At 44.7% G+C, this 13,791-nt stretch overlaps 1 protein-coding gene across 1 annotated transcript in view; it reads left to right on the top strand.

Moving 5' to 3' along the window:
* TNKS (tankyrase) overlaps positions 1-13,791 on the top strand; it is a 201,623-nt gene that overhangs the window by 144,613 nt on the left and 43,219 nt on the right. Inside the window, exons 13-14 of the mRNA XM_069104958.1 lie at positions 3,331-3,410; positions 13,263-13,408. Coding sequence (XP_068961059.1) covers positions 3,331-3,410; positions 13,263-13,408 — 226 coding nt within the window. The remainder of the gene's footprint in view (positions 1-3,330; positions 3,411-13,262; positions 13,409-13,791) is intronic.

Genomic DNA, 13,791 nt, shown 5'->3' with positions numbered 1-13,791 from the left:
CACACACACACACACACACACACACACACACACACACACACACACACGCACGTGTGATATCTATGTGTATTGATTTCCCTCTTGATATTAATATTAAAACAGATAGCGGAGAACTTGTGCATCTTGAACCTCTTTCCTGCCTGAGAATGGGCTCAGAACATGGTCATCCTTGAAACCTTAGTCACAGGAAGCTATCACTCTGTGTCTCCTTTTCCCAGAATCCTTCAGGCTTTGTTTTTGACCCACTACCTCATGCTTTTTATAGCAATTGATCTAGAACCAATTCTCAATTCCACATCTTAGTCCTGTGGTTCAGGACGTGGGATAGGTTTCAGAGACTGATAGCTCTGCATAGAACTCTCTGATCTCGAAGACAAATGCCCTTGGGCATCAACTGAATGTATCTCAACATAAAAAGTTACCCACGGACTTGAGAAATCAGAGCCACATGATCAGCGTAGCCCCCCAGTTACACCGTCAGAATACCACAACCCTAAAGTGCTTTTTCTGTGAGCACAGGCACACATACGCATCCCAAATTCTGAGATAGGACGGCTGACGTTGTGCATTGGTGGAAGGGGCACCCATCCCCATGAGTCCATGGATCCTTGAAGTACTGAAGTATATCCCTTTGTGATTGTGTGGTTATCTCCTCTAACGAGTATTATACTTGGCATAGCACACCTTGAAACTTAGACGAGGGGCGTTCTAGGCATTCTTAATCTGCCATTTCAACAGGAGCCAACATGTCAAATCATGACGCAAACGACCCGTTCAGACATTGTCACTGGGACTGACGTTTTGCTCAGCTCTGCTGGAAGGGGGGAGTCGTTCTGATGTCTCTGAAGAAGGAAATCCTTTTGTCCCTCCCTCCCTTATTGATTCTTTGTCACCTTCCCTTCCTCCTCCTCCTCTTCTTCCTCTCCGCCCTCCCCGCTTAGCAAAGGAAGTCACTCACTGCGAACCCTCCCGTTCTCTTCATCTTCAGATGCCATGGCACTGTGCCCCCCTTCATTATTCATTTGCTCCAGGTGCTGATGAAGAGAGCCTTTCTCACCAGCCTCCCTGGACCTCTCCTCCATTGTGCTGACCTTCTCTGCCCTCGAAACCACGCCCAAGTGCTCACCCCCCCCTTTGGAGGCCTTCCCTGATCCTCCCTTTGCGCACAACCAGTCTCATACAGGAAGCTGTGTCTTGGGTCGCCTCCGCTTGTCTGTTCTCAGCCCCCTCGCACTTATTCTCCCAGTCTCACCACTCAGTCGAAGCTTCTCTCTTCTGAGCCGTCGGTGCTCTCTTTATTGCCACATCTTTCATGGTTTTTCATTCTCTCCAGAATTTGCCACCGTTGACCCTACCCACCCACCCTGTCCTTTGGGAGACTCATCTCCTTGTCTTCTTCCTCCACCGCCTCCCATTGTGAGTACCCCATACTTTGTCCCGGGCTCTGCCCTCTCTCTCTGTTTTCCTCTCGATGACGTAATCAGCTTTTACAAACATCACTCCCCATGGTCTGCACATTCAGCCCCAGTCTTGCATCACCAGCCAGTTAGTCTAGGTGCCGTAGACATTTTTAACTCAACTTAGAAGCACAGCAGAAGTCATTGTTGCCTCCTTAAAGCCACCCCCTTTTCTGCCTGTGGCACCCATAACGTATTCCATCAGTCCCCTAATCCAAGTGCTGAAGCTCTCGTCTGAGCGCATCACAGACCTGCTCACAAGCCTTGCATGGCTCCCTACCACTGTTAGCATTAATCAGTCGGCAGACACCTATTCTTCACGTAGTGTATGTGTCCTGTGGGTGAGGTTGTAAGTCCAGGGATAGCTATATGACAGTGCAGACAGACATGCTGCAGTGTAGCCTGGGCCGCAGCGGCTAGGGGGACTGGACGAGGCTTCCAGAGCTGCAGCCTTAATGAGAACACGCTCGCCCAAGCAGTGTCTTTGACGACGGTGGCCTGCCAGGCCCCTGCCAGCCTTGTCACCCAGCACTGCTTCTCACACATCGTATGGGTGTAAAGTCCACCAAACGCGCTTGCTGCTCCCATCTGCCCTCTGCCCCTCAGCATCTCTTCAGAGCCCCATGGGGCTGGTCTCCGGGAGGCTGCTCCCAGTCCTCATGGCCCGGGCTTCACGAGTCTCCTCATCCGAATGGGCTCATGTTTATTTGGTATGTCCTGAGGAGTGGACACGTTTGTTTTTGCGCCCCTGGTGCCTCGCGTGGAACGTGTAGGTGACTAAGAGAAGTGAATGGAGGATCCTGCAGTTCCTGCTTGCTGCATTCCAGGCTCCACTGCAACTTCGTCTGTCATCCATGGTCCACACCTCTGTGTGGACAGAGAGGGAGCCCTCTTCAGCTTCTGGAACTCCAGGCCTGCCTCTCCAGCTGCCAGCTTAGCTGGCATTTCTGCCCAATGTAGACGGACCTGGGCATCTTTCCTCCTAAAGCCACCCCTTCTCCAAACTTGCCCATTCCTGTTGAGTTCAGCCCCATTTACCTAGACATACCCAGAATCATGACCTTTAAGAGTTCTCAGTTCTTCAGGCTCTCCAGTTTTGTCTGGCTTACATTCTCCGGCCCCCCTGTGTCTGAGGAGGCTCCTGAGTCCCCCCTCCTCAGCATCTCTTCATCTGCCCCCTTTTCTCTATGCTTCCAGTCCAGGCTCTCCCCTCTCCAGTCTGGACTGTTAGCAGTCATGTTCTTACTGGTTTGGGTTTCACCTCAAATGCCAGCTCCTTCAGACTGGCTTTTCTGAATTTCCTCACATCATAGTGCCCTCCTCCCCCCTCCAATCATTGCTGATTAATTTTTAAAAATACATTCTGTATTTACTTACCTGTGAACAGGTAATCTTTCCTCCAGTACTACATGAGCCCCTTGAAGTCAGGGACTATCTCATTTCTCTGGCACCAGACAGTGATGGCCTGTCACTAGCTCTTGTCAGCAGTGGTTTCTCTGTTTTATCATTGAATCATTTGAAAACAAATGCTGGGTGAGGAGTTACATGATAAATCACTAGGCAATGTGAATGATGTCTCCAGCATTGAATGACAGATCAGTCAGAACTCACATTAAAACATTCTTGTCCAAATAGCGTCACAAATATAACCTTAACTATCATGAGGCCATATCCAGGAGAGCTGAGAGCAGAGGTGAGATCATAGAGAAAGGAACGGAGTCTGGTCTAGTATAAAAATGTGACCTGGTGGAAAAACAAGGGTCTGCTCGGGCCTGGGCCGCACCTCTCGAGGTCACCATAGGTGTCATGACCTCTCTGGTGGCCCTCCTTCTCTGTTCCCCTTGTCTCTACCTTGTCCCAACCTGTCTTACAGAAAGTACACCTGTGCGTACCTCAGATGTCGACTACCGGCTCCTAGAGGCATCCAAAGCAGGAGACTTGGAAACTGTGAAGGTAAGGCGGGAAAGGCTCCTGCAGGCTTCCACATTCTGCAGACATGTGCCATTGCTCAGCCCTGTCATTCTCTCCCCTACTTTCTCGTATCCAGCCTCTTCACTCTCATCCCTGCTTTTAACACAGAGTCTTCGGCTTCAGACACCCAGATCCCATGGGCACCTGTAGCACCTGTGGGGTGGCAGAGGGGAGTCCCCCACTAGGACCTAGGGCTCCTTGGCTCCTCCATCCTCTCCCAGGCTTTCACTCCTGCTCTGGGAGCGTCATTTGCCTTCCTTCCATCATTCTCTGCTCTTGAACCCTTCTCCCCCTTGTTTTGCTGTTGCCCATTTCTTGGCAGACAGCCGGACTAGGGGGGGTCATAAGACCCTGCTGAGTCGAGAACAGAAGCATCAGACCGTGGTCCACAACACTCCCAAGTATAGCTTGAACTACACGAAAATGTAATTGGGAAAGATTTTACAAAATTAATGACAATACAGCGAATGTCACATTGTACACCTAAGTCAATATGCGTCCTCCAGGGATCCTCACATACAGATCATTGCACTTTGTATTGCTTCCCTTTGAATCTGACACCACTGATCTAGGCCATCTCTGGGTACTTTGACTCCTCTCTTTTGGTTTACTGTCACATCCCCAGTGGTTCTTCCAGACCTCGTACCCTCTCCCTAAGCCTCCCACACTGGCGCTTTCTTCTGGCCTCTCTGCAGAACACCTCATGTCCCACTTTGCTGGGAAAATAGGAATCATTTACAGTGAGCTGCCTCCTTCCCTTCTCTAGATCTCAGAACCCTTAGCATCAGCCCCTCAGCTCCTTGTTTATGCTGGCCTCTGATGAAGGACCTTTCTCCTTGTGCTCTTTATGTTAATACAGTTTTATTATTTATTTTTAACATGCTTTTCATTTTAAATTTTGGGCCACCCTTCCCCCACCCACTTTGAAGGCAAGCAAAATGATATTAATGATGCATGTGAAACTATGCAAGACATGTTTCCATATTCGCCACATCACCCCCCCAAAAAGGGAAGCAAAATTAAAGTGAGAAAAATCTTACTTCCGTTTGAACTCAGCTTCCTCTGGAGGCAGATAGCATTCTTTCATCATTAGCCCTTCAGAATTGTCTTAGATCATTGTATTGATCAGAGTCGCCGAGTTGACGATTACCACAACGTTGCTGTTACCGTGTGCCGTGATCGCCTGGTCCTTCTCACCCCACCCCACATCAGTTCTTACTACACCCTCTTCGTTACTTTTTGTTGTTCACTTGTTTCATTTGTCGTTGTGACCCCATTTGGGTTTTGTTGGCAGAGATGCTGGCGTGGTTGGCCATTTCCTTTTCCAGCTCATTTTACAGATGAGGAAACTGAGGCAAACAGGGTGAAGTGACTTGCCCAGGGTCACACAACTAGTGAGTGTCTGACTGGATTTGCATTCAGATCCTTCTGATTCCAGGGCCAGTGTTCTATTTACTTTGCCACCTAGCTATCCCAGACAGTATATTAATATATCTATTTTTACTCTTCCCCTCCAGCATTTATTACTTCTAATAGATGTGAGGTAGTATCTCAGAGTTGTTGTAATTTGCATTCTCTAATGAGCAGTGATTTAGATCTTTTTTTCTTATGACTGTAGAGGACTTTGATTTCTTCTGAAAACTTTTTAATATTTTATATCCTTTATTCATTTGGGGGGTGGCTTTTTTAAAAAATTTGACTCAGTTCCCTATGTAGTTGAGAAATGAGACCTTTATCAGAGAAACTTGCTGAAAAACAAATTTTATATTACTTTATTGTCTATCTTATGTTTGAGCAAAGTGTAATTTTCCTGATTATCTCTTTTTTTGCTTCTGCTTTGTCTGAGATCATTTGCTACCCCTCTGTTTTTTAATTCTTCTGAAGCGTAATAGATTCTGTTAGAACCCTTTATTTTAACTGTGTGTGTTTCTTTCTGTTTGAAGTGTTTCTTGTAAATAACATATTGTTGGATTCTGATTTCTAATCCATTCTTCTATCCCCTTCCAATTTTGGGATGAGTTCATCCCATTTACGTTCATAGTTATGATTACTGTGTTTTTCCCTCCATCCTATTTTCTTGTATTTATCCTTTCCTCAGAAGCCTCTTTTGCCACTGCTTCCCTTAAACTACCTTCCCTTTTAACATCTTTCCCCGCCCCCACCCCATCCCAGCCAATATCTCTTATTCCCCTGCCCCTTCTATTTCCGTATTGCTTAAGATAGAGTTCTGTATCCAGTCAAGTGTGTATATATATTCTTCTCTCTTTAAACCAATTCCAATGAGAATGAGGTTTAAGCATTGCCTGCCTCCCCTACCATTTTCCCTTCCACTATAAAAGCTTTTCCTTGCACACGTCTTTTATGTGAGAAAAATTTCCCCATTCTCCATCTCCTCCCCTTTCTCCCAGTGTATTCTTCTTTCATTACCCCCCCCTTTTTTTTATATTACTCCAACATAACAGACTAACTCTCATGGTCTCTAACTTCCTAACTGCCGGGATAAGGCTAAAGCTTTTAGTAGTTACATGTGTCATCTTCCCGTACAGAAATTTAAGCAGTTTAATTATATTGAGTCCCTTATGACACTCCTTCCTGTTTGTCATTTTTATGCTTCTCATGGGTCTGGTATTTGAAGTCAGATTTTCTGTTCAGCTCCGATCTTTCCATCAGGAATGCTTGAAAGTCCTCTCTTTAATTAAATGTCACTTTCTTCCCTTGAAGGATTAAATTCCGTTTTGCTGTATAGGTAATTCCTGATTTTACTCCGAGCTCCTTTACTTTCTAGCATATCATATTATGGACCCTCTGCTCCCTATGTAAATTTCATGTGATCCTCATGTGAAATATAATGTCTGTTGTGGCTCCACAATATTTGAATTCTTCCTCTCTGGCCCCTTGTGATATTTTTTCTTTGACCTCTACTGTGTGACTATCTTTCCACTGTCTCTCCAAAATTAACTGTTCCCATCCTTTGGTATCTTTGCTCATCACAAAAGGTGCTCCTATAAAAATGGGGGTGTAAATAGGGAACATTATTCTTATTAATGGAATTTCTGGATCAAAGGTTACGGAACGTGTTAGCTACTTTATTTGAGTGATTCCAAATGCTTTCTAGATTGGTTGTACCAGTTCATAGCTCCCCCAACAATGCATCAGGATATCTCTCTTCCTACAATCCCTGCAACATTAAATGTTGCCATTTTTGTCCACTTTGATGACAGAGCCTGTTTTCTAACATTACTGATTTTTGCTTCTGTTCTTCCAGACTGTCTTTCACTATGTACTTGTATTGCCAATCAGTCATTCTCTGAAATTTGGCTATATTTCTGGGAGTTTTGGAATCTGTCACAGGAAGTGATCCATGGATTCTGGATCTAAGATATTGGGGCAATTTTTCTTTATAATTTCTTCAAATATGATGTCTAGGCTCTTTTTTTGATCATGGCTATCAGATAATTCAATAATACTTAAACTGTCTCCCCGAATCTATTTTCTGGAGATATTTCACATTTTTCTCCTATTTTTTTTTCCATTCTTTTGATTTTGTTTTATTGTTTCTTGCTGTCTCATAGTTACTAGCCTACACCTGCCCAGCTCTAATTTTTAAGGATTATTTTTTTATATGCACTATTTTATCTCCTTTTTTCTTTGTCCAGTTCTGCTTTTTAAGAAGTTCTACTCTTTAGTAGTTTTTGTGCTTTTACCATTTGGCTAATTCTGTTCTTTAAGATGTAATTTTCTTCAGTTTCGTGTAAGAGGGCTTTTTTACCAAGCTGTTAATTCCCTTTTCACAATTTTTTTTTCTTGTCAATTTCTTTTATTTTTTTTATTGTACACTTCCACAAATTGTACCTTTTTGAACAATCATAGCCAGATATACCAGCAGCTAAGGGATAGTTTGGATACAAGACAAGTCCATAGCTTAAATCTATGATTGCCTTAGGCCAATATTTATTACTTAATATTTTCACAATTTCATGTTCATATTTGAAAATGAAAACATTTCCCACTGCTAATATTGGACTAACATTCATTCCTATCTACAACACTAACAAGTAAAACATATTTTCATGGCAAAAAAAGCAATTAGAATCAATCTTATCTGAAATCATTCATATTAAACTTTAAAAGTATATAAAATCAGATTGGGTTTAGATTTAGGAAAGCAAATCTAACTATTGCAGTATTGAAGGACAGATGGGGAGGAAGTGATGAGAAATAAAAACAGACTTTTGAGGAGAAGAGAAGAGACAGACAGAAGAAAGTAAGATGAGGGAAATACACTGTTAGTAATGATAACTGAATGTGAATTAGATGGACACACCCACAAAAGAGAAGTGGCTTGATTAGATTAAATAGATTAGGAACCAGAATCCAACAATACATGCCTTACAAGAAACACATTTGAAAGAGAAAAAAATCACATACAGATTTAAAATAAGGGATTGTAACAGATTCTGTTGTACATTACCTGAAGTAAAAAAAGGTAGAAGTATCAATCATGATCTCACATAAAAGAAAATCTCATTTTTACATAATTAAAAAAATAATCTGCAAAAGTACATTTTACCAAAAGGTAACAAAGAAAATGAATTAAACTTGTATGCACTTAATGACATAGCATCCAGATTCTAAAGGAAAAGTTAATGAATTACAAGAAGAAATAGACAGTAAAAGAATACTAGTGGAAACTTCAGTGTGCCATTTTCATAAAAAGATAAATTTCACCATAAAATAAATAAGAAATAAGTTAAGGAGAAGAACAGAATTTTAGAAAAGTTAGATATTATAGGCCTCTGGAGAAAGCTGAATCAGAAAAGAGTATAACTTTTCTTTTTTTGTTGTTTTGTTCATTTTTCAAGTGCTTTATTAACTTCTGATTTATATCATTCGTTTCTGCCAGATTTTGATTTTCAAATTTTCTCCCCATTTTTCCCCTACCTACCTCCCTAAAATAGCAGTCCCCCAGGATATCCCCTTCTTCAGTCTGCTCTCTCCCATATTTTCTCCCATACCCCCTTTGACTTTTCCGGTAGGGCATGGTGGATCTCTATGTCCCAGTGCCTGTGTATCTTATTTCCCAATTACACACTTCTGTTTTCAAAGATAGTCCTAGGGGTAAATGGGCAGGGGGAGAGGGGGGGGGAGTTACAAGTTTTCAGTGCTTTTAAGGTGAAATGATCCTGAGAGGTGTGTGGTCACTGCTTTCCTGGTCCATACTCTGGTCCCCTGCAGCTCTAAGCTCTAGCATTCCTCCTGGTCTTGGAACTGTGGCTAGGGACCCTGCTGTCCTGCATTGCCCTTGTCCCTGGTTGGGGGTGACTGACCCCCAGTGTTCTTCTTCGCCCTGGAAGCGCGACCCAGAAATTCCTGTGGATGTTGGAGTCAATGCCAGCTGCATATGTAGCCAACAGATGGTTTCCTGTAATCTTTTTCTAACCAGTTATCTGATCTGCTTACCATTTCTGGGCTGAGTATCCCAAAACTGCTCCAGGCCAGCAAACCCCAGTGTCACAAACCTCTTGTGACAACCTCCTCAGTGACCTTGTGTTGATTTCTGCCATTCCAAAGTTTGAACTGAGGCATTATTTTAGAGTTGTTGTTAGGGGAATATTGTAAGAGCTCAGCTGGATTGCTTCCTGTACTGCGCCATCTTGGCTCTCTCTTTCTGTACCCTGAAATCTATTTGCTCCTGGCTCCTCAGGAATATTGCCTCCACTGTCATGCAATGCCTTTCTCTCACCATCAGTCTCTCCCTGTCTGCTTCCCTGCAGCCTGCAAAATGCCCAGTTGTACCCCATTTGTAAAACCCTTCACTAGACCCTGCCATCCGCTCAAGCTTGTGTGCTACAGCTGCCCTTCTTTTCTCAGCCCAACTTCTAGGAGAAGCTGTCTATACTCATTATCCCCTCCTCTCCCTCAGATCTCACAGCCCTTTGCAGTCTGTCTTCTGCCCTCTTTACTGCACATAAACTCCTCTCACCAATTCTGTGTGCTTTGTTAGTTACTAAAATAAAAACACAATGCCATCATAAAACCCTGGAAAAAACAGGAGAAGGGAAAGCCCTGGTTCTCCCCAGAGTGTTGCCTTTATCTCGGGTCTGATTTTCTTCCGCTTCATTTTCAGTGACACATTTTCTCCCTGCTTCCAACCCTTCCCCTACTCATTGAGGAAAGAAATAAGAAAATCACTATGCATTTATCATTATGTAAAACGTTTCCATGTTAACAATGTTTCCAGAAAAGCAAGAAAATTTTAAAAAGGAAAAAGAGTTTCAGTTTGCCCTCAGAGTTCCTCGGTTCTCTTGGAGGCATATAGCATTTTCTCTCATGAGTCCTTTGGAATTGTTGTGGATCATTATAATGATCAGAGTAAGCCTAGTTACAACATTGCTGTTACAATATTATGTATAATGCTCCCCTGGTTCTGCTCACTTCACTTTACATCAGCTCGTATGAGACTTCCCAGGTTTTTCTGAAACCACCCCTTCGATTCTGATGGTATTGTAGTACAGTGCACTAAAGCACAGTAGCAGAATGTAGCGGCAGCATTTCGTCACTCATATGCTGAGCTCGCTCAGTCACACTGCAGATGGCTGGCTTCCCCTCAGTTTCCAGCTCCTGGCCACCACAAGAAGAGTTGCTATACATCTCTTTGTACAAATAGGTTCTTTTCCCTGTTATTTGGTCTCTTTGGGTTACAGACCTGGCTGTGGCATTGCTGCATAGAAGGACACCCTCATACGACCACTGTTCTTGTCGAGGCCTTCAGCCTTTCTCACCCACAGTAGCACAGCAGCCTGACTCCAGGGTCTCCCAGTCTCACCAGATCACAATCACTAGCTGCTCAGAGAGCTCCAGTGGCTCCCTCTTGCCTCTGGAATCAAATGCAAACTGCTGCCTTTGGCGTTTAAAGCCTTTCTTGACTGCCTGTCAGCTGACCGACTCTTCCAGCCTCATGCATGAATCCCCTTTAGATGCACTCTCTGATCTTGTCCAGTAGACATTTTGGGCTATACTTCACTCATCACAGGTACTCCTTCAGCCTTGTGTTGGGTAGAATCTGAAATGACTGAGGAAACAAAGGCTTGAAGTTCTGAGCCTATCACTTTATTAAGCAGTGCATGCTGGTTGCCTAACCGATGTGGACCAGGCCTCCTCAGCTTTGGTGCTGAGCCCTGAATGCAGGGCGAGGCAGATTTTTGTGCATGAAAAGGTCACAGTAAGTAGACTGTAAGGCAGGCTATGAGATGAGGCGACCTGATTTCTGAATAGAGGAAAGATTAGGGACTTTCCAAGTTAGGAGAGGGGGAATGAGCAAGATCAATCCCCTGAAATCACAAAAAGAGGTGTCCGGGTCCCTCCCAGCATCTGTACTCAATCACAGGAACATGGAAGCAGTAACTGACCAGTGTGGGGCCAGTCTTCAGATGAGACAGTTGAGATGTGTGATTGTGAGAAAACTCCTGGCATCGATCTTCGCATCTGATCGAGTGTCTGGCAGCATAACGTGGTCCCCCATTGAGGGTCTCTGAGCAGTGGGGAGAGGCAGTCCAGCTTCCCAGCCACACAGGGCTCAGTTCAAACAATGCACTTAGACCCTCTCACCATTCCGGTAATGGGAAAGTTTTCTCACAAGACCCACGTTGGACTAAACCCGTAATTGAATATAAAGGGAATGGAGCTGGGTCCAGAATGGAGTCAGTGCTGGTCCCGAGGGAGGGGATCAGAAAGAACTCCAGAGCTGCCTGTGTTTTGCCTGTTTTGCTAGAGAATCGTACAGCTCGGATTGCGTCCCCAGTTAGTATTAATCATCCACCGCAGCATGTCTTCCTTGTCGGTAGCCAAGTCCACTCCTCTCTCCACCACTCTGGGAAACCCAGAGGCTGGTGCCCCTCCTCCAGTTCCCTGGCATGGTCGGCTGAGGGACCCTCTGGGCAGCACAGAGTGCCTGGCCCATGAAAGGCATGGGATGCTTCTCTTTCCTCTTCCCGTGTACGTATTTGAGGAGATGGATTTCGTTTTGCTCCAATGGCTTTTCTTCCTTCATGGGTCCCCTCCCGTTCCCCGTCCAAAGTGGGCACAAAGGGGGTTGCAAGCCATGCCCGTCCTGCTGCTCCCCCAGCCACCGGCCTCGCCCTTGTCTCCAGATGTGTTGGGGAGCTGTCTCTTGTAACAAAGAACAAACAAGGAAGCTCGGGAAGGAGGAAAGAGAAGGGCCGAAAGGAAGAGTCATGGAAACTACCCTTTGTTCTTTGTATTTGTGTTTTTGGTGACATTGTATCTGTTGCTCTCCCGATTGGACTTAATGCTGAATTCACTCAGAGGATTTCCTCTACAAGCAGACGATGTTTTCCTCTATATTTCTGCGGGCCGTCCAGAGTCCTTCAGCAGGCCGTTCCTTCTGTCTTGGGCTGGGAGGGTTTGGAGACCACAGCCACTCTCCAGTGTTTGAGGGCGGCTGTCTTTCTGTAGCCCACTCAGCATCAACAATTGGCATCTTTTGTCAGCTTTGCCGGTTTTCTCAGTCTAAAGTGAAGCCTTTGGGGCGTCTTGATTTGCGTCTCTCATTATTTATACTTTGGCGCCATCTCAGACGGTTTGGAATGCTTCTTGTGGAGCCTAATCTGTCATCTCTTTGGAGCGACATCTACGCCTAATGGGTTCTTTCCAGTTGCCTGTGTTCTTTGGCTGTCACATACATTGTTTCCATCTTTATCCTGCTCATGCTGACCTGCCCTGCTGCCCACCTTGGTGAAAGGGGCCTGCTCAGGCTCTGTCCTCAGCTTTTTTTACGGTATGTCTTAGTGTTCAGGTCCTGTGTCCATTTTGGATTCATTATGGCATATGGTATACTAGGTTGGTCTCCATCCGATTTTTGCCAGACTGTTTTCCCAGCAATTCCTGTCAAACATAGAATTCTTTGCAGAAGTAATTGATGTCTGCAGGTTTACTGATCACCAGGTTGTTGGATTCAGTTGTTTCTGACTATTCCTTATCTGATCTGTTCCATTAATTGAACCAGCATCAGTTAGTTTTGATGATCGCTGTGTATAGTATGGTTTGTGACCTGGAAGGGCTGTTTAGGCCATTTCATTTTAGCTACATGGAGATAGGATTCAGCAATGTGCGTCTTAAACTTCAGATTAAACTAATGCCAGATAGGCATTGGACAAAGGTCAAAAGAAGAAAAAGAAGTAGAGAACAGAATGGGAGAATATGTGAAGGAGAGGAAAGGGAAGGCATATATAGAAGCCCTCAAGACTCATGAAAATTTCCCTCCAAATTTAAGAAAGCATCAAATACACAGAGTTAGGTAGGGAGGTCATCTTGTTTGGTTCTGTTCTAACCAGTTGTAAGATCCTAATAGAACTAAACTCCTCTCAATCCTTAGCTTCTTAGGCCCTTTGCCCAAGTTACAAAATGCAGTTCTTAACATCTCAAAATGATATACAACAAAATATGTCCTTGAACAGACAGTGCTGAGATGAGCCTAGCCTGCCAAACCTTCCCTAGGTAGCCAGGGTGGATGTGAGCAAGGTCAAGATGACCTGGGGTGGCTGTGTCTGGGTGCTGGGACCAGGAAGGGATTAGGTGAGGGCAGTAAAGAGCTGCCAGAGAAATAGGAAGGATTCTCTAGGGATTGTGATTCAAGAGGTCAGTTCTTAAATATTGAGTTTATTAACTGATCTTTGGAGGAGAGAAACATTTCCTAGGAAATACGATAATCTATTTAAAAACTCTACAGTGTTGTAGAGGTAAATCTAAAACTGAAATTGAAATGTTACTCTTTTCACGTCTCTGTTCCATTTCCTTCCCTTCTTCACCCTCAAGCAACTTTGTAGCCCTCAGAATGTGAACTGCCGAGATTTGGAAGGCCGCCACTCGACCCCCCTTCACTTTGCTGCCGGCTACAACCGGGTATCTGTGGTCGAGTTCCTCCTCCATCACGGAGCGGACGTTCACGCCAAAGACAAGGGGTAAGTGTCACCCACAGAATGCGGCCTGTTCCTCGCCCAGGTCGCTTGAGAACTGGCTCTGCGTCTTCCTTCATCAGTTTAGAAACCGTATCCCCATGATTGCTCCACCAAAGGCCGGCTGCTGGGGTAAAGTGTTCGATGTGTATTTGTTTTGTAAACCTGTTTCACACAAGTACTGTCTTTCTAATGGAAGGGAAGACATGAAGCGTCCACATGGATGCATTAGACTGGCACTGTGCTGAGGTCCTCCAACATGGTGGAAGCTGTGGGTTGAGGCCCTGCCTCTGACACCTTCCTGGCCAAGTCACTGACCTCTCAGGGCTCCTGCGTCAGTGGAGGGAGAGTCTTCACTTGGGAGCTCCTGTGCCAGCCAAGTCCCCTAT

The sequence above is a fragment of the Petaurus breviceps genome, unplaced genomic scaffold (assembly GCF_028583685.1).
Source record: "Petaurus breviceps papuanus isolate PSGF00001 unplaced genomic scaffold, PetGlider_PUasm1.0 689, whole genome shotgun sequence".
Lineage (NCBI taxonomy): Eukaryota > Metazoa > Chordata > Mammalia > Diprotodontia > Petauridae > Petaurus > Petaurus breviceps.
Note: the sequence above shows the minus strand (reverse complement) of the source record. Positions and strands in the feature narration are given on the sequence as shown.